This window comes from Corticium candelabrum, chromosome 14, assembly GCF_963422355.1.
Source record: "Corticium candelabrum chromosome 14, ooCorCand1.1, whole genome shotgun sequence".
NCBI lineage: Eukaryota > Metazoa > Porifera > Homoscleromorpha > Homosclerophorida > Plakinidae > Corticium > Corticium candelabrum.
The window spans coordinates 2,115,304-2,136,131 of record NC_085098.1 but is presented as its reverse complement, the minus strand read 5'-3'; the positions used below and the strand labels follow the sequence as shown (position 1 = coordinate 2,136,131).

The window sequence follows — 20,828 nt, the reverse complement described above, 5'->3', positions numbered from 1 at the left end:
ACAACATTCAGGGAGAAATTCCTCACCTTTGCGAGGCCAAACGTACAGAGCACCATCGTTCCTATGCTGACTTTTGACTCATCTGTAAAAAGAACAGATTTCCAGTCATCCAAAGTCCATTGTGTGTGAGTGGTTGCCCATCCCAGTTGCAAACGCCGATGGTTTTCTGTTAGCAGTGGTTTTTTTCTAGGCCTCTGAGCGTTCACTCCTGTCTCACTGAGACGACGACGGACTGTTCTACTTGATACCTGCTTGCCGGTTTCATCAGCCAGCTGATACGAGAGCAGTCGTGATGGTGCTCTGCAGTTCTGCAGTGCCATTCTCTTCAGTCGATGATCTTCCCGGATTGTCGTTGCCTTCCCACGTCCAGGTCGTTTTTCATAATCGCTGCTGCCATGGGAAAGCCGTTGCAGGCACTGATGAACCGAATTCCTGGAGCGGCAGACAAAAGCTGCGATCTGACGCACAGAATGGCCAACTGAGTGAAGGGCTTCAATTTTCCCTCGTGTTTTTGGACTCAACTGTTTGCCTCGAGGCATCGCTGCAACTCGTGAAATATCTCACAGAACAAGACTCTGCAACTGCATGCAGCTGAACGTTCAGGCTAACTTATCGCCTAAGTTTGGTGGTCTCAAGGGCAGCGGTTTTAGTGCAGCTGACTTTTTGGCGGTAGCAGTTTGAGATTTTGCTACGTAAAACGTGGACCGGAAGTGGCATGTCAATGTTCTTTTGTTGCTATAACTTTTTTAGTTTTTGTCTTAGCAGGAATTTTTTGTAATTAATTAGTGTCGCATGATTTTTGAATGCGTTGAAGTTTGTTTATTGATTAAAATGGCAAAACAATTCAAATTGTGATGACATGCGCGAAATCAATGCGCAAAAACAGATGATTCGCCTCTTTTTCATAATGTTGATAAGAGGACCCACAAAATTGCTTTCACTCTCTACTACAGAGCATTCTTAGATTGTATGCCAAGAATGAGCATCCAAGAGCGATGAACGTGTACAAAGACAAGAAAAGTACGAATGGCCGTCTTCCTTCTTCAAAGCAAACTAGATGCGCAGTAGGTAGTAAGTAAAGCTGCAGTCTTGAACGCAAGCTATGTTACATACTAACAATGGCGCAATCCATGAAAAAAGAAATTCGAAAAACATTTGGTTTGCTAGAGAAAAATTCAGTGCCAAAGTTAGACTACACACAAAAATGCCAGGTGTCCCTATAATTTTGTCCAAGTCTGTAGTAACACTGCAATGCAGTAAGAATTGTGAGTGTAACTTTATGCGAGCAGAACCCGGGAATAGCTGTGCCTAGGGGCTTGACTGTTCGTCTTGACTACATGTATATACAGAGAGATTTCTCTGCTTGCTTCTCCTTACCCCATTACCACACATAAAAGCAATTGCACCTCTGCATGACTCTTGGAAGGGGTGCACCCATAGCTCGAGGTGCACTAACATTGTAGAAGGAGAGGAAGTTACTCAATGTGCACATTCCAGCCGACATTGCATGATGTCCTCATGGCATCTAAAGGAAGTCATTCTCTGGAATTCAAACATCATTGTCACATCTCTAAATATGGAGAATATAAGTTTAGCATGTGAACTCCGTTGCTGCATGTGCGCAACAGTCGCCTGGCGATAGACCTACGACGTCTCGTGTACGTCCTACGCATTCTCGATAAGACTGTTGTAAAGCCATAGAGAAAAAATGCGAGCAGCTTGGCTTCTGTCCATTGCAAACGTGAGTTAACGCGAGCTATGTCAAGCTCAAGGAACTAACACACGTTAGTACACGCATTGGCTTCCTTCTACGAACTGTGTTGTGTAAACACGGGTTGGAATACTGGGCTGGCACGTTCTGGCACGGCTCGGCTCGCTATGCGTGCTTGTGTGTAAACAGAGTATTAGTTCCTTCTGGCCTGACATGCTCCAACCATGTGTTGTGCCTTTCAAAACAAAATGAGGAAAAATTGGCAGATTGGCTACAACACAGAGAAGGTTCACCGGAAGCAAAAACAAAAGTGAGCTAAAATTTAGTTATGAAATGGTTGCCAAAAGATTATGAAGTCCTGGAAGTCAATCAACCTAAGAGTGATAAGATCTTGTGAGGCTTACTTGAAAACGTGCCACGATTTCAAGTTGTGTCCTAACGAAGCAGAGCAAGCGAACATCTTAGGGTGCACTAAGTTCTTTGACATACAGCCTTTATTCCTAGTACTGTACAAAGAAAAATGCGAATCACGTTCTTGTCCGCCACGGCAGTTTCACTCCTCATACTTGACATGAGCTAACAACAAGTGTGCTAGGATATTTATCTACACATTTGCCATTTACCATCTTGATATAGCTGCTGTTGAATGACAAGTACTTTCTCAATTGTTATCTTGTTGTACGTGACCCGAAAATGGGTGTAAACCAAAGCATTATCGTGCACTGCCATGATGGCATCCAAAACTCTGAACTTGAAAGTAGCCACATAGTGGTGCCGGATGCCGCTGACAACACAAATAGTGTATCTATCGCGCATGATAGCTACTGGCCTTGAAGTTACAGACCCATTTTCAGGTCACGTGCAACAAGAAAAAGATCAAGAAATCACTTTGTCATTCAACAGCAAGTTATCTCAAACTGGTAAATGGTAAATGTGTGGATAAAGACATGATTTCAAGTTTGCGTGGGTGTGTTTGCACATGTGCATGAATTCGTAAGCAGACACCTTTAATTAACCCGAAGAGAGCAAGCACTTCTTAAGTAACTGACAGACAATTAAACAGTGAACACTATGCAGAGATGCCTACTGGCAAATGTCTTAATTAATGAATATGGCTGTATAGGGAAACTACCAGTATACGTAACAAACTTTAGTCACTGTCAATTAGGCAGGATACTGCACTAACAAATATTCAGTAAACGAACAAGTGCAAAATGTTCATAACTGGTGTAAATGCACCTCATAAAAGGACATATAAGTAATTAATATAGAAGCACTAATTAATGTATAATGTAAAGCACACAGGTTAGACAACACATCACCCAAAAAAATTTCTAATTATTAATTAATTAACATGCTCAATATTAGAATAAAGAACATACTTGCAAGGCAATGTTCTTAGCAGATCTCCTCGACAGAAATCATCCAGACAAATCACACACGTTTCAGTTCCCGATGAAGTCGATGAAGAATCATTCTAGTTTTACATACATTACATCAGAGCTCGGGTGCATTCGAATGACAATCTTCTGGAAGAGACTAACAGAAGATTGGGAAATAATGGGGAATTAAGTCAAAGGACAATACCAAGACCATATTCTGCAGCTCACAACTTGCCATTATGCAACATTGCTCGACTGTCATCCAATGTATGGCAGCAGTGTACACTCTTTCAACTATAGTGGTGTATGTTTATTAATGTGTGCCACCTAGTGATTAAAACTGCTACAAACAAGAGAATTTCCTAGTTTTAGTAATTGATGGTTCTCCCTAGCAGTTCGTTTTATAACAATTTAAATAAAATGTCTATACTTTTGACTACTGTTGTTTCAACTGTACATTATATGGTGAAGACCAACACAACCAATGATGACCTAACAAATGCTACCTAACATTAATTGTATACAGCTTCCACCAGAACTGACCGAACAGACCAGTGAACAGACCAGTGAAACGTACTGCAAAGTGTGTGGTCAGTCAACTGTGTATGTTCAGTTACGAGCTCATTCAAGGGGACAAAACTTGAGAACACAAATGATAGCTAAACTATTTTATTCAGATTGAAACTATGCAGTTGGACCCACTGACAATTGGTACGTTTCCTCTCCCAGAGATGTAGACCGAATGCACCCGCACTGTACTGTACATATATTCTGCCAGCATTAATGTCACATACATAAGTGGATACCCGGGATCCTCGCGTAGATCTCCCCTTGCACACGCGAGTAGGAAGCCGATTAACAGCCTTCTCAGCCTTCCTTTTCAATCGCTTCTAATAAAGACAGAGCAATAAGAATCATGCCCTATTAATCTTATTTATCACTTGTATACACTAGAGAGAAAAACAAAACAGAACCACCACCATGCAATAACAAGTCTTGCTAACCTGTCGCCTTCGCTCAGCACCGACTACTCGACATCTCTGAATGTAGAAAAAAGACAATCCAAACATGGACAACACGATGACAAATCCGAATGCAACACAGATGACGGTAAAAGCCTTTTCGTTGATCAATCCGTAAGTCTCCTGTCTCTGCGTCTTTCCCACTCTGATCGTCACATTCACGTAATTACCTTCATCCAAACGTTTCTCTAGCGTCAATCCGTAGCTTTTCTCGACCATGACTGCAATGAAACGTGGCCAATCGCGATCCGATTCCATCTGCATGAGTCTCTCATCTTTGTTCTTCAAAATCATCGAATGTGCGCCAGCTAACTTCACATTTTTCACCTTGTGCGTGTAATTACACCCTCCATATTCCACCAGCACTGCGCGACGGTAGTAGAACCACGAATGAAGACGCCGACAAGCGTTGAACGGAACCGCTTTGACTAAGGGGCCAGAATACGACGAGGTAGAACCGAAAGCTGCGTAAACGCCTTCATCGTCAGCCAACGACTCCGTTCTACGATCGTAAGGTTTACGCCGATGTCCAGCGACACCGTCACTCGGGATGTCGGCACTAGAATATGATGTTGGTACAACGCTGACGGTCGCTTGTATAACCGCATACGTTACTGTGTCGCTCGTCGACGAAGCGGATAACACGCGCAGTGAGAAAGAAGCAAGAAGGAAAACGAATAGCATGACGCCCACTCCAATGCACCAGTCGAGTGACGCAGATATCCGTACCAACCACCGTACCAACTCGTACACTTGAGCAGCACGAGACGTCACGCGAGCGCACGCTAACTAAGATGTCGGTGCGCCGCACCAGAAATATGTGCATTTTGGTAAAGTAATAGAAATCAACGAAACGCCATATAATCAGTCAATACAAATCAATAACGCAAAATTAAACGTCGAAACGAGTTCATTTCATTGTCTTGTAGAGCTGCAAATGCAAGAAAACAAATACATTTATTAGATTTTAATATGCTAAATAATTAGTAATTAGGGAAATTAGCAGACTGACCAGGGCAGCGCTCTCTACGCCCATTGCGAGAATGTACTGCAAGCCCTCCACCCACAGGCGGTAGTCCTCTTCACAGCACGCGACAACATTGAGAACTCTAAAGCAAGACACTCAATTACTCGATCTGTCGTAAAGCTTTTCTTTCCAAAGTTTGCTTTTCTTGCCTGTTGGGTGTAAGCAACGAAAATGCATACTGATGTCTGCTGGCTGGGTCGTAGTCTTTCCTGCCAGCAATAAGTGAACTGGGAGTTGGCTTCATGTCAACCAGTAACTCTACAGAAAGCATCTACAGGCACTCAATTTGTTAACCTTCTTAACGTGGCTACCAGATTTCACTTCTTTGCTGCTTGGTTCAGCATGCACTGACCAGCATATTGAACCATTTGAAAGATTGACCCAAAAGAAACGATTATGAAGGGGGCCACGACCATAGTTAGTAAACTTGCCCAGCCAACAGCCAATTGTCAAGAACTATAACAGCACACCTCTGTAATGTATTAGTTATTAGATGGGTACATTGCAGGTATTTGCAGCATTTATTGTCCCTGATGCCTCAACCAATTATTAACAAGATAATAGACTGAGCTGAAGACAACCTGCAATTATCGAGGTGACAATTCGGTAAGGCCATAATGATACACACACACACACACACACACACACACACACACACACACACACACACACACACACACACACACACACACACACACACACACACACACACACACACACACACACACACACCACATCACATTTAACTTGACAAAAAGTTAATTCTCTTGCTACAGATAGTACTCTAAACCTTAATGAGCTTATGAGCTTGAGGTGACACATCAACTTTTTTAGCATCTTGCTGACCAAGTGATGACAGCTCTGCATCATGCTCCACAGAATGGAGATGAAAGTCTGCTCCATTACTGCAACTATAGCAAATGCAAAAGGCAGGATAAATTATTTCACTACAAAGCATAGCACGGCAAATTTCAACTACACAACAGACATGAATTGAACTCAATATAAATATAAATATATTATGTGTAGTACAATGTATGTTTAGACAATGACTGATATTTGAAATATAGAAAGGGCATACAGTAGTAGTGGTAGTGGTAGTGGTGTATGCATCCAAGTGTGTGTGTGTGTGTGTGTGTGTGTGTGTGTGTGTGTGTGTGTGTGTGTGTGTGTGTGTGTGTGTGTGTGTGTGTGTGTGTGTGTGTGTGTGTGTGTGTGATGGGTGTGTCAATGGGAAGTGGCAGTCCTCTCACTGAACCGCCCAAAGCATATGGGACCACATATTTCTGGAAAGTTTTGCAAAAGCAAAGAAGTATATTAAGTTGTACTTCAACCACAGTGCAGTGGCTGCTTAAGTAACTCAGCAAGCTGGTCACCTACATGTTGCCACAAAATAAAATTCAGAACGCTACCCGTGTGTGTATAGACAGAAGTATTGAGACAAAGCCAGTAAGGTCAATAAATAAGAAAAGAATAGACTACAAAATATCCAGGAGACACAAGAATTAAAATGTTGGGTGTGTGAATAGCAGTCACCAAGACTTTACAACTACTGTCTATTCCCCGTAAGTGGAAGTGAGTAATAAAGCAGAGGTCACACCAGGTGTGCTCATTAGAGCAGTAGGAGCTTCTCCAGTTGGACCATGTTACAACAACTATCTTAAATGGTTCCAGTTGTTGATCCATTGGTCTTACAAGATAATTGCATAATAACCATTGCTCAACCCGTTTGTCTTTGATATGCAAAAGTATTATCCTTCCGTTTTGTTTATAGGAAGGGTTTAGATAATTTGATAAACAGAAATGTCAGACCTAGCGGTTTCTAACAATACGGAGATCATCGCGGAAGTCCAAAAAACAGCGGAGATATTGATGATTTTCAAAGTTCACACTTATGGAGAACAGACAGTAAAACATAATCATTCAAACTCTAATATTCAACACAATTTCAATCTCGTCAGTCATTCTACCACCATAACATTAAATTAGCAACCAACCACCAGATTGATTGCCAACTGCACAAGTTTACTGTCATTGCATGACCAAAGTTGATCATGACAAGCCAGCAGTAGAACTGCCATAGAGTTTTGCAACATGGCAGTAGCAAAGAACTGCTTTTGTCAATGTTCCAAACCACCAACCAACCGTAACCCGAGAATCACATTTCCTCACAGAAAATCAATCCTCACAAGTTTGAACTTCAAATGGAGAAAACATAAAAACAAGTATATTGCAACAAACACTTAGCAGAGAAAACCTGATAGATTTTAAGTTATGACAGACTGTTCTATGGTAATACAATAACTGACCCAACTGTTACCATGACTACTTAGTTTGTCTCACCTTGATGCCTGATTGTAAGAATGAAATGGACAATCTGTCACTCCTTGTGTTTGACCAGCCAATAAGAGAGCACAGTAATGATACTTCTTCAACACAGCAATGTCATATGGAGTGTAGCCATTATGATCGCACAGATTGGGATTTCCTGCAACAGTCAGCATGAATGGCACGGCAGCATACATGTTGACTATCCTGCTTTGTGCATAGAAACAGCAGTGCAGTTTAACAAGAGTACTTGCTCCAAATCATATGATACCCTAATCTCTTTAATAGCTGTTGCAAACCAGTAGCCAGATAACGTACATACATACATAAAGCAAGTACAATAGTTTATACCACAAAACAAGTCATACAGTAAAATGTGCAAATGATTTCATTAATTTTTAGCCTCTTTCCTGGACTAAAGCCTTGACTATACATAGTATACTACATATTTTACTGTATGCCAATAATATGCAATAGAACACATGCAGTCATTGCCAGGAATAGTTAATTAGCTAAAAAACTATAACAAACAACAGCAATCCTAGAGATAATAGCTGAAGAAATTACATTCTTTGTTATATACTTAGCTGTCTGTTTGTTTTTTATGTGTATGTGTATGTGTGTGTTTGACTGTGTATTGTATGTATTCTCTCATTTGTGAGAGACTGTACCTATTGGTACAAAGTGAAATATATTATTACAAGTATAAAAGCATTTTGAAAAAATGAGAAAGACGTAGGGTTGCTGTACAAAAAATAGAAACAAGACCATGTAAGGGTGTGCTGTGACATCTTTCATGAATTCACTCATACAGACTGAGCAATACATCATCCCTACAGTGCACTATCTTCTAGCGTATAAAACACGTAGTGTCTCGAAAATGGTGCAATGTAAGGATGATGTATTGCTCAGTCTGTATGAGTGAATTCATAAAAGATGTCAAAGCACACCCTTACATGGTCTTGTTTCTATTTTTTGTATGGCAACCCTACATCTTTCTCATTTTTCAAAATGTTTTTTATACTTGTTTGCATTCTTTTTAAACTGAAAGTAAAGAAATATACTGAAAGCACGGGATAGTTGACCTCAGATCAATATACTTTAGGTGTGTGTTCAAATGAACTGGAAGGTGTAGCGTTTGCGTTATCAAGAAAGTTTACACGGGGTCGATCCTTGGAAAGGGGCCCTTGCACTGTAATGACAAATTTGAGTAGTCGTGGACCTGCTCCGTTGCAAACGCAGAGGTTTGGTATAGAAATCAGCTTTGTAGCATAAACGGTTGATACCAATACCCACTCTTACAGAAGGACTAAACACAAACTCAACCCTACATACCAACGCTACCACGTTGGTGATATACAGACAAGATCATTTGCCCATGCTTCACAATGCTCTATTATAATCTTTGTAAACTTGTACACTGACCCATTTCTTAATTAAAACATCTGCTGAGAAAGGTGTGGACAAGAATAGTCCACAGGTAAATTTAACAAATGAAACCTTGCCGTAAATCAAATACAGTTGTAACTACAAAATAAAAAAGACATGAAGTGTCTCCCTGGATGACTGCAAGATAAAAGAAATCAATCATGCACATGATTTACGCAAAATCATGTGCAAAGTAATGAACAACATTTGCATAGTAAAACTAAAATTGTTAAATATATAGTAAGCAAATTAATGACTACTGCATGACACAGCCTTTAGAATAACATGACATTTCTTACCTTGTCCAGCCAAAAGAGTCCTAATCACTTCTGGTTTCTCACAAGCAGCTGCCCAATGAAGAGCTGTTCGACTAGAAGCAAGTTAATCAACAAAACAAAAGATTCCATGAGTAGTTAGTTGTTGACGGCAGTTACTGTAACATTTTGTAATACCCATCATTGTCAGTGTCATCAACTGAGGTGGGACGTACAGCCATTATGATAGCGATACAAGAAGCTGAACCCTAATGCATGTACAGGTAAAACCATATAAATATAGTCGATCCTCTCTGGCATGCAAACATGGAAGCAGACAGACATGTGAATAACACACTGACTGACTGACTGACTGACTGACTGACTGACAAAGATCATTTATTGAACATACAAGGCACTACGTACATCATAGGAAGTCGAAACATAATAGTCGCTACTGAAATCTAAAACCCACTAATGAATGCTACTTTGAAGTTCGCAGTCTAAAGCTATATCAGCACTAGAACTTTGTAAATGAAGTCTGTCAATCTTCTTCAGCAAGACTTTAGCATTGCATCTCTGTAGGATTACACTCAATTTTTTTCTCCAGTAGGAACGGAATTCAGCCTTGTTGCATTTTCCGTCGCTGTCTGACTGACTGACTGACTGACTGACTGACTGACTGACTGACTGACAAAAATCATTTATTAGACACAACTTTTACGTGCAGAACACTAAAAGTTAAAGATATTATCCATGAGAGTTCAAGTCAGTGGAATCACGGTCACAGCAAACAATTAAAAGTAAGTGCAAATAGTAGTTCGAGATCAATTCCAATGAACAGCACCTTGAATGACTGACTGACTGACTGACTGACTGACTGACTGGCAAACTTCATTTATTGAACACAAACTTCTACATAAGAAACACTGATGAGTGCAAAAGCTAAAGCTACAATAAAAGTACTGTATGTACTGACTGACTGACTGACTGACTGACTGACTGACTGACTGGCTTTATTGAAACACAAAATCTTCAAAAGACTTCTATCACTAAATTCTATAGTTCAAAATGCATGATTTCAATCTAGTGAACAATACTTTGGATGTCTCTGTCATACATGTTCCTATCAACTTGAGCTAGTAATTTGGCATTTTGACCGACAGACTGAATAACCTTCATTTACTGACTACCTGACTGCCCACCTGACTGACTGACTAATCGCACACAGACACACAGACACACAGACACACACAGACACAAACACACACAGACACACACAGACACACACACACACACACACACACACACACACACACACACACACACACACACACACACACACACACACAGTCAGAGGCAAGCAGACAAAAAACAGAAGTTATTATGTTATATCCTGTGGATATGACATACTGACCAGTTCTGCAGCACAGTGAATAACTGTCTTGCCTTTATAATCACGAAAGCAACTACTTTCTTGAGTTAATAGCAACTGGAAAATATAACCAAAACTCAGAAGCAACACATCAAACTTTCTAAAGCAAAGACAACAAAACCTATTCAGACAGTTTACTACGTAGCCAATATGTAACATAGTATTGTGTCAGTGTGCCTAATATGCAACACACAATATTCTTTGCATAACTTTTATCTATTGTGCGGATTATAATCATTCACACAACAATCAATGTAGTGTGTTACAAATACCTTATGATTGTATCTAATCAATCTGCCACCAGTAATTTATCATCATTTACATGTAGATAGTGGTACAGCAAAAGCTCAGTATTAATTAAAGCCATACTGGTGTGACAAAATAATATTTAGAATCAATACTACCGTACCTACATAGCTCAGGTTGAAGTGCTCCAACTATAATACTGTACTGACGCGATTAATACCCCAGGCCTCGAGTAAAGTCCCATCCCCACCTTTGGTCCAGGGCCAACCATGGGGGTGGGGTATTAATCACGTCACTACGGTACTCTCTAGTCAAATTTGTGTTGCTACATAAATGGTTAAAAAGGCATTTTCATGTGGTCAGACTTACAAACTTGAGCCGACCTCAAGTGGGGTAGCTAGCTCTTGCATCTTTTTAGCTATTGCATGTAATGTATGTTCAAGTGCCCCGGCAAGAAGATCAATTTCAATTGACAGTAAGCTCTTCCTAGCACAGTTCATAGCTTGTGCATGCACAAACAGATGAAACTACTGCTAGGCTGTCTATTCAGGCGTCGATTGACAGGGATGGCAGCAGTGTAAACTTTAAACAATGCAACTTTTATGCTCACTGTGAACTGAGAGCACTTGCCTACCTAAAGAAAGCCGTCTGTGACTAGAGTAAGTGCATGCTACATACGAGAATGAGATGTGTACTTTCGGGGTCACATGCATAGAACAAGGAACCGTGATCTGGCTCAGAGTGCCAAAGTGCTTGTTGAATTTTACCAAAACTGCAGTGCAGCAACCTCAATTTCGCAGAATTGAGATTTTAGACAGAAAAATCCCAAGTACTACATATTTTAAGGCCTCTTACTGCAACATCTTGATCCTTCCAATTTCAGGCTATACAAAGACTTCAGTCAGCTTTGCCTTCATTGGAAATTAGAGCACCCAAGACTTCATGGTTACTGAGGGCACGTTTCCACTAGTGCCTAAACCGATTTAACAAGTGGTTTAAGCTAAACTGGTTTAAGAATTCACTTGTTTCCACCTGCACTAAACCAGTTCTATTTTAAACCTAAACCGCTTTCCTAAACCCACTTCAAAGTAGGTTTAGCAAAGTGGTTTAGGTTTAACTGTCACGTGACAGTAGCAAGCTTGTTTAGATGGCTTCCCACAATGTCGTTTTGATGATATTGACTATTTTGCTAGGAAAGGATTGCCGTAAAAGATGTAAGGGTCGTTAACTAGGGGAAAGAAATCTAGGGGAGAGAAAAGACGGTGTCCTTGGTCATCGTCATGCAAATTCCTACTAGCAGATGCTGAATCAGTGAAAACCAACAGTTGCTCTGACTTGGCGACAAAGCAGCCCAATACTTCAAAATAAGGCGTTCCTAGACTGTTTGTTTTGCACATCCCGGATGTGCAAGTTACTAGTGGAAACAGTCGCTTTCTTGAACTGGTTTAGTTCTTAAACCCATTTAGCTAAACTAGTTTAAGGTGCAGCTAGTGGAAACACGGCCTGAGTGTTTGAATTAGTATACCTAATTCAAACGTGTAATTCAAATGTGATAAAATGTGCAAGTGCTTTATAACTAATAAGAATGCACTTGTGTTGCACATGTTCATAGTACATACAATCAGATGAGACAATATGCTATTGATCAGATGGCTCATAATATACAAACACTTAATTAATACTGATAACAAGACTCTAAACATTCCTAAAACAACAGAAAAGAAATAAAAATGTTAGGTTGATGTTGATTCAATCCCTATTGCAGCTACAGTCAGGTAGTAGTAAACTGCTGAAATTGAGTTTCACTAAAATGTGTGAAATGTAACTAAATTATGACATCTATCACAGTAACACGTGCAACTGCAACCATCTAAGAGATCTTCTAAAATAATTTAAATTACTGGATAATTTTCATGTTTCTCCTTCCTAACTGAATCATTGAATAAATTTTACTGCATATCTGTGGCATGGCACACACAAGATTCTCCCTAGAGCCTGGTTCACAATATCGATGTTGACGTTGATGTTGACTTGCTCACAGTATTTGTGCAACGCGATGCATAGATCAGATGGTCTGAAGCTTGAGTCCGGCACGCTCAACATAAACAAATCCATTACTATATGTGACTTTTCTGTTGCTATTTCTACTGCGTTGTAGATGCAACAGAGTTCAAACTGGTAGGAGACAAAACTGGATTAGAAAAATATGTTAGCAACGCCGGCAGCAAAAACAATTTCATGGGCATTTTCCTTCAGTCCTATAGTCTTTTTAATCATTTGACCGGATTTGCCATGATATGGGTAGTTCCTCAAGGATTCCACCAGCGCTTCATCCACTGCTGATCCCGGATATGTTTTAGTTCAAGGATGTCTTATTATGAAAATGATCATGTGCTTGACACTGAGTTCTTCCAGTTCTTGATGCTGAAATAGAAGAACTTGGTTCAATTCAAGTGTAAACATCAACGTCGTGACACCCGGCTCAGCGCTGGTGATGCTGGTGTGTTCATAATATTGACATTGACGGGGGCGTCAAACATTGACGTTGATGTGAACATCAGCATCAATATTATGAACCAGGCTTAAGGCACAGTAGCCTGATGCTACACCACTATAAATCAAACTATTATCATCATAGTATTGAAGCATAGAATAATACCAATATTACCCTTGCACACCAAGAGATTATGTGCAGACATTACCTCTAGAGTACGACAAACGGGCCTGTTTGACTTGAAATCCACAGTTATAGTAGGTGATATATAATAATATGTGGTTAGGCTCTCATGTGTACATGCATCTACTGTTGCTGCGTAAACATCAGTGAACAGTCTGTTGTCTAACACTTCACGTTCTACTGTTGATGATGCATTTATACTATTACACACATGCACTATTCCGCATTAACTGTAAAACTGCATGTATTGTTATCTTCATTCTCTTATGCTATGATTGGCTAAACGATCGACATTCCAGAAAGCTATACAGCCATATGATACCCCTAACAACACAGTTGTTACAACACTGGCCAAAGTTTCTAGAAAAAGTCACTGATATGCGTACACTATCTATGGTAGCATAAATTCCAGACAGAAAGAGTAGCAAAATCTCATGCTCCTACAAGCTAGTATCAACCCATTGCTCATGTAATGTAACCGACCTTGAGGCATGATGTATCATTCTTGTAAACTGACCAATGAATAGCTGCCATACCATCAATATCAACTAGACTGACATCTATAAACACATAACCATCTCATATTTGATGAATATAACTACATATTCATCTCACCGGTCCCTCTTTCTAAAAGTGCTTGCACGTGGGCTGACTGTGAATTGTAAGCAGCCCACATAAGAGGAGTCATTTCAGCTCTATCACGCACATTTAAATTGACATCAATGACCTAAACACAAAGCTGTTTATTTCAAAACTACATACACCCCTAAAACTGTGAGTGCGTTCGATTTGCAGTTCCGGCAGTTCTAGAACTGCTAGAACTCGCGTTCAACTTAGTTCTGGAACTGTTTGAACTGATTACAACAGTTCAGATCAAATAGCTGAAACTGCTAGAACTGACGGAACACTCTTTGGTCTGAAAGTTCAAGGCTAGAATTGACACGCTTCTTTTCTGCAAAATTCCCGAAAGAGTGATGGCGCACTATTCGCAGATGGCATATAGTTTCGTGTGCTCTATCACTCCGTGTGAAGAAGATTGGCATCCATCACAAGGTCGACAAGAGGAGCTGTTAACTGAAGTCACTCTGGTAATCGATGGAATCATTTGATTGGTAGCTGATAAAGCCGTAATAGGTGTTGACATTGCTTCAGCTAGCAGTTCTGGTTGACAAAGCAGATTTTTTGTTCGATTTAGTTCTGGTTCTGTCAGTTCCAACAGTTCCGACACACCCTCATTTTCAGTTTAACAGAACAGCAAATCGAATGCGCCCTGTGACTCCTTTATCTAGTCATATTGGGAGACAATACATGGGAAATGTCTGCAAGCCAGAAAGACATCTTCTCAGTGCCATAATTACCTGTATGTATATCACATATTTTTTAGCATTCAAACAAAGTAAATATTTTGCATTGCACCCGCACTGAACTGGACAAAGAGTGTCCAGTAAGCAGAAAAAGCTCATACTTCAGAAGTCCAAAGATAAAAGGGCACTGAAAGAATAGTCTCCATGCAAAAATACACTCAAATATTTTTGTGAGCGCTTGAATACTATTATGAAAATGTAAATTGAAATAAAGAGAAATGCAGGCAAGCAAACACATGCACACACGCACACACAGACACACAGACACAGACACACAGACACACACACACACACACACACACACACACACACACATCACCACCACCACCACCACCACCATTATCACCATGCATCATCATCATCACCAGCATCAGCATTATTACCAAACAACCACCAACTATACATATACAACTATTGCACTGCTCTGTACCAGCAAGCAAGAACAAATGACATAATTCACCTTGTCTAGCAGGTATGTAAGAACTTTGCTTGATGAATTGTTTGTTGCCCAATGTAGTGGACATCGTCCTTCCTTGTCCTACATTATAAACCATGTTGCCATAAGCATATTTTAAAGCAGCGGTCTAAGCATACAGTCTTGTGAGCATCAGCTCGATGATGTAGCAACAAATCTATAAGCTCTGGGAAACCAGAATAGGCACACTGATGAAGAACAGTAGAACCATCTATAAAACATGATCAGGGCATACCCACCAATTTGTCATTACTAACCTAGTCTCATATACAAACATGCTGCTTCTAAATACTGTAAATCCAGAAATTTTTGTACTCATGCAATTTTAGTTATTTCATACAGATACCTGGTTGTACTAAAATAACACAAATACTAGAATTTATAGATAGATGCACTTGAATTCGGCTATGTTCAGTACAGTACTGATGTCCCGTATAAAAATAACATGTGGACGAACTACTTCATGGGCAGAAGTACTAAAATTATGAGCACAAAAATTTCTGGATTTACAGTAAGTGACTAATCCACTCCATGGTAGCATGCTGTTTCAATAAAAATAAATCGTAAACAAGAGCTATAACACCAGAGTAACAGACAAGTAGTCCAATTTACATATAAACATATAAATTTGATTAACATAGCTGTTGTACAAAAACTGTAAAGGATCATCCATAATTGTCTCAATGTTTGCAAGCATACAAACTGTACTCTGGGAGGAAGGGGGTTGAAGCTGGCGTCCATTAGAGAAATTGTATGATTAATCACATGCACAATGCAGTGAAAATGACGAATGCAGATATTAATGCACAAAACGAACTTGTCCACGCAGCTAAGACCCACTATTCCATCTGGCTCCTAGCAACACATAGCAGGAATATGAAAACGTTTTCACGTTCATGAATGGCGGAGTACAAAGTGTAACTGTACTAAATTTGCAGGAAGTCCATGGTCATAAACAGAATTAGAGACTCCTAAACTTAAGTAACTCACAGACTAAGCTTGCAGCTAAGAAGCAAAACCAGCAGTGCATGTACTAGTGAGATGGCCTTTATTTGTCCAATTGCAAGCAGTGACATGCAGTGATATGTTTCACATGCATAAGTGGACATGTCCCATCGGAATTCTAGGCAAATTGCACCTTGAGCTTCCTTCATCACAGATCTCAATGTGCAGTCAGCCTGAATAGCAAATGGTGAGAACTAGCTATAAGTTGCATGTCAAACTAATGCTTATTTAAAAATTATGAAACAGTCGTATTTACTTTATTACCAAATTATACTGAACTACATTTCTCTGTATGTTTTCAGGAGGGAAAGAGGGGTTGGAAAAAAGCTTATGCTTTATACGCTCTTAATTAAGAATGAAGTCAATTATGGATGACCCCTAACAAACGTACTGTAGGTATGGCATTGCCAATTGCTGGACAGTTAGATTGAATCAAACGATAGATTGTCATAGTTGACAATAAATAATACAGAGTCCACATAGCCGCAGTTTGCTAACCAGGAGTCTGCTGGTTGACATCTGCTCCCTCGTGCAGCAGCACTCTTGCACAATCAACTTGATTCCAGTAGACTGCATGCATGAGTGCAGACCTACCATGTCCATCAACACAATCTATACCTAAAACAGACACAGTTACTAGACTGAACACGAATTCCATAATAATGACTGTACTGTTCATAGTGTCACATGATATCCTAGATACATCTTGCACCTGCTGCTTTCCATCTGGAGATACAAGTCTGAGAACGGGATCTGTGTTGTTAGCAATATTTTTTAGCAGCTCTAGCAAATAGCGACGTTTGCCCATTGCTGCTGCATAATGAAGTGGAGTCATGGATGAACTGGTAATGGGATTGTCATTGTGAGATGCTCCAGGACCGGCTGGCCAATGACTTTCAGCTTCAATCAACTACAGTATAAAACAACATTAACTCTGAAATGTAAAAGAATGGTTTTTAATTTCAAATAATCAAACCAACAAAAAAGACAAATGGCAAATAACACAATATATAAACAAATAGACATGCAGATGTGTATGCCACAGAAGCAGGTAAGTATACAAACAAGTGAATATTAGAAGGTAGCAGACAACAACGGACTAACAAGCATGCAAACAGACAAATAGAAAGACAGATACATACTCACAACAGGCATGTAGCTGTGCGAGTAAACAAAAGGGCTGTCAAACAAACAAATTTAGCAAGCAATGCTGGTCTCTCACACAAATTTTCTTCAGAGAGCTACTATATAATCTAACAAAATAGCAGCCCACCTAAAAATGACAATGCTGCATAACTCACCTGCTGTTCAGTAAAGCAATCGTCATCTGTAACATTGCCAATTGGTGATGACAGTGTTCTTGGTGTTGACGTGATCACATTCTCACTCTTTCTTTCTGATAGTCCAGTCAGTTCCTCATACACCCAGCTAGGATCTGCATAGTCATTCCCACTTCTTTTATAGCCATCTGATCTCTTTGATGCAAGAGACGATTTAGACATTTCATTTGTAACAGGAGGAACGACATGGCAAACTTGAACACTAGATGATGAACGACTTGCTACAACAGAAAGACAAACCAGATAACATCAGTTATATGTACAGCACTTTCCTTCTACACCAAAAGCATTGACCAAATTAGCTAGGAGGTCTAGAATAATTACTGCAAAATGGCAAATGGCTGAGGAGATGACGTTATATGATCACGCTGCTCCAGTAGTTGGCTGGGATCCTGTGCACTACGCAGGAGCTATAAGTCATGCTAAGCAATCTCCTGGAGCCTGGCCATGCAGGTACTCGCAGGAGCCCTGACTGCGATGCCAACTGCAAAGTCGATGTTCATAACACCTATTAACTCTGTCAGTCCTAGGGTAGCAAGTGTACATATAACTAACAAGTCTCCTACTATTAAAACTACATGCAGCAGAAGAGACAGTACCAGGGGTCACTTGGGCAAGGATAGGCATGACCAGGTGGTGTGATTAACAGCCATCAACCTGGTCAGCAAGCCCTGCCTAGTATAGGCTCGAGAGTCTAGCCGGTCATCTCTCCCTGCGGCGAAGAAAGACCGGCTGGAGACATTCGCCACTCAAACAAACCGCCTGACTCTCTACCCTCCACTCAGAGTGCCGTTCAATGTTTGTGCATCCTTGATAGGGATGCACGTCGCTATTGGCTCGTAATTTCGCTCTGATGCAAGTGCATGTAGTCTCGACACGTGCCATCCAAGTCTACAAACAACAGGTCGAGTCTTTCCAGCTCTTCTCGTTGTCTGTCAAGCTCAAAGTTTACCACAGAGGCCAACCAAAGGTCGAACGCAATGTACACAAATCATAGCTCTGCACGTCGCCCTGTGTTGAGTGCAAATACCACGCTTTGTAGATGGTTTACTCGTTCAATGCATGCAGCGTACAACACCCTAAGCGACTACAAGTTGTTTTTGCATGCACTGCCTATTCGTAAGTATGAAAAGGAAGACAAAGGAGAAGACGACATGCAGGTGTAGCTCACACGTTAACAAAATGTGATATCAGACGGTAAAAGTAATTGACTAATCAGTTACAAATGCATTAGTAGAGAGCCAATAGTGACGGGCATTGCTATCAGCTGTTATCGTGAATACATGTGCATGACACTAACCAAACATGTAAAATCCTGATTGGAGGATAGAGAGAGGCAGTGGTTTCCTTTGAGTGGCGAATGTCTCCAGTCGGTCTTTCTCCGCTGCGGGGGAGATGACCGGCTGGACTCTCAAGCCTGTACCTAGCATAGTCACTGGCAATCTGGTGCTGCAGCATTTCTGGCAATTATATGTACACCTATACTGCCTACATTATTGATCACAGTTCAATCAAATACAGTACAACTATGGCATGTGAACTAAGAAAGTAGTAGGCAGGAGGGTAACTGACAAGCAGTGGAGAGCAGCAGATAAGCCAAAGCAGTAAACTAAAGCAAACTGCAAGCAGATTGATTAGCAGCTGTGCTGCAACACATGCATCAACCTTTAGTTCCGCCCCACACCATTACCAACACCTGTCCATAGTTAATCTACATTTAATAGCAATGGGTAATTCTGTATACACATTGCCAACTACATCTAAACTGTAATAAAGTAAACCCTGAATCAACAAGAAGTGCACAAAATGGTGCAAGATGACTGCCGTAATTTATCAGTTCGATGAAATATAAAGCAAACAAACAATGGCTTGACTTCAGGTCCTCACACCTTCACTAGCAAAATTGAAGACTAGCAAACATCACAAAGAGCATTAATTTATTGCTACTAAGATTATACAAAAGAGATGTGTGTGCACCTGGGCATTAACTGCCATTTTCACCAGCTCACTGGACACTAACTGCAGAGAATTTTTCAATGCTAACAGGAAGCCTACACACCCACACAATTCCCAATGTTTCGGATTGCAAAAGCCTATTAGATGCTCCCTAAATCAAATGATCAAATGAAAGATTTCGGGAAAGGCTGACTAAATGTAATACATGTATATTATTTAGTCAATTTAATCCTTAATAGCATAAAGTTGCTACATTTTATCTACCTTGTTGTCTCTCAGGTGATGTGATCTCCCGAACTTTCAATAACCTTGGTTGGTCATGTTGCATAGGAACTGTTTCATACAGTTTGTCCCTTTTCTCTTGTTTCTCTTGTTTCTCTTGTTTCTTCTTTCCTTTCCTGTCAATTTGAGCATATGCTGGCTCTTCGTAAATATGAAATTTGCCCTCTTCCGATGGCTGAGGATGAACTCTTCGCAGTTTTCTGGCATTTATAATTCCCACTGGACTGGCAGGTGGACTGCTCAACGATGAATGGCCACTTGCTGAAGACTTCTTGTCGTTCTTGTGCATATGTACAACCTCATCAATGTCTGCATGATCCCTTGTTTGCACCTGGATCACTTGTGTTGGTGTCATGTTTTGCTCCTTTGCTCGTTGCCTGTCATCTGTACTGCCCCATGCACTGACAGGCTGCCCTTTCACATCACGAGTCACATGAAATGGATTGTCTCCCAATTGCCTAACATGATGTGGGCTGCCAAAGTGATCGACAGTCTGCTTTACATATGAATTCACTAATTAATTAATAATATTATTTTTAACTAATATTTTAATTACTTTATCTCTTTTGACGTCATTGTTGGTGATGTGTTCGTCCGTTTGCTGTTGTTCCGCCCGTTTCCACAGTAAGTCATATAGATCTTCTTTAGACAAACTGGGTACGAGTCCAGGTGGAAGGTTCAATCCGCCAGTCATGTCGAGTCGCGATCGTGACCTCGCAGTTTCCTAGATGCAACCAACAAGAAGTCGGAAAATCAAACTCAAGAAGCTCGTAAATGTCAACATAGTAGGCACTACGAATGTCACTTCTTACATCGGATTCTGATTGGTCTGTCATCATTACTTCCGACATAACTCATTTCAAATGCCTTCCTTAGAATCCCGGATAATGCTTAGA

At 40.4% G+C, this 20,828-nt stretch overlaps 2 protein-coding genes across 4 annotated transcripts in view; both read right to left on the bottom strand.

The window, feature by feature from the left end:
- LOC134189519 (E3 ubiquitin-protein ligase RNF128-like) overlaps positions 1-4,876 on the bottom strand; it is a 7,409-nt gene extending 2,533 nt beyond the window's left edge. The window contains exons 1-3 of the mRNA XM_062657817.1: positions 4,098-4,876; positions 3,888-3,983; positions 3,094-3,188 (exon numbers count right to left, since the gene is read on the bottom strand). Coding sequence (XP_062513801.1) covers positions 3,094-3,188; positions 3,888-3,983; positions 4,098-4,799 — 893 coding nt within the window. The 5' untranslated portion in view covers positions 4,800-4,876. The remainder of the gene's footprint in view (positions 1-3,093; positions 3,189-3,887; positions 3,984-4,097) is intronic.
- A 30-nt stretch (positions 4,877-4,906) lies between these two features.
- LOC134189518 (uncharacterized) lies at positions 4,907-20,817 on the bottom strand. 3 transcript variants are annotated; one of them, XM_062657814.1, is made up of 19 exons: positions 20,745-20,817; positions 20,489-20,656; positions 19,915-20,428; positions 17,656-17,915; positions 17,027-17,264; positions 16,853-16,972; positions 15,469-15,560; positions 15,335-15,412; positions 14,126-14,237; positions 13,994-14,070; positions 10,570-10,644; positions 9,351-9,421; positions 9,198-9,268; positions 7,486-7,630; positions 5,933-6,053; positions 5,454-5,598; positions 5,292-5,400; positions 5,128-5,224; positions 4,907-5,046 (listed from the first exon to the last, which is right to left on the bottom strand). In XM_062657814.1, exons 1-19 carry the CDS (start codon positions 20,781-20,783, stop codon positions 5,026-5,028), a joined length of 2,553 nt encoding a protein of 850 aa, XP_062513798.1. In that variant the 5' UTR covers positions 20,784-20,817; the 3' UTR covers positions 4,907-5,025. The 3 variants fall into 3 exon arrangements, with proteins under 3 accessions (XP_062513798.1, XP_062513799.1, XP_062513800.1); XM_062657815.1 differs by having other exon boundaries at positions 19,915-20,425; XM_062657816.1 differs by lacking the exons at positions 4,907-5,046; positions 5,128-5,224; positions 5,292-5,400 and having other exon boundaries at positions 5,460-5,723.
- Between the last annotated feature and the right edge of the window lie 11 nt (positions 20,818-20,828).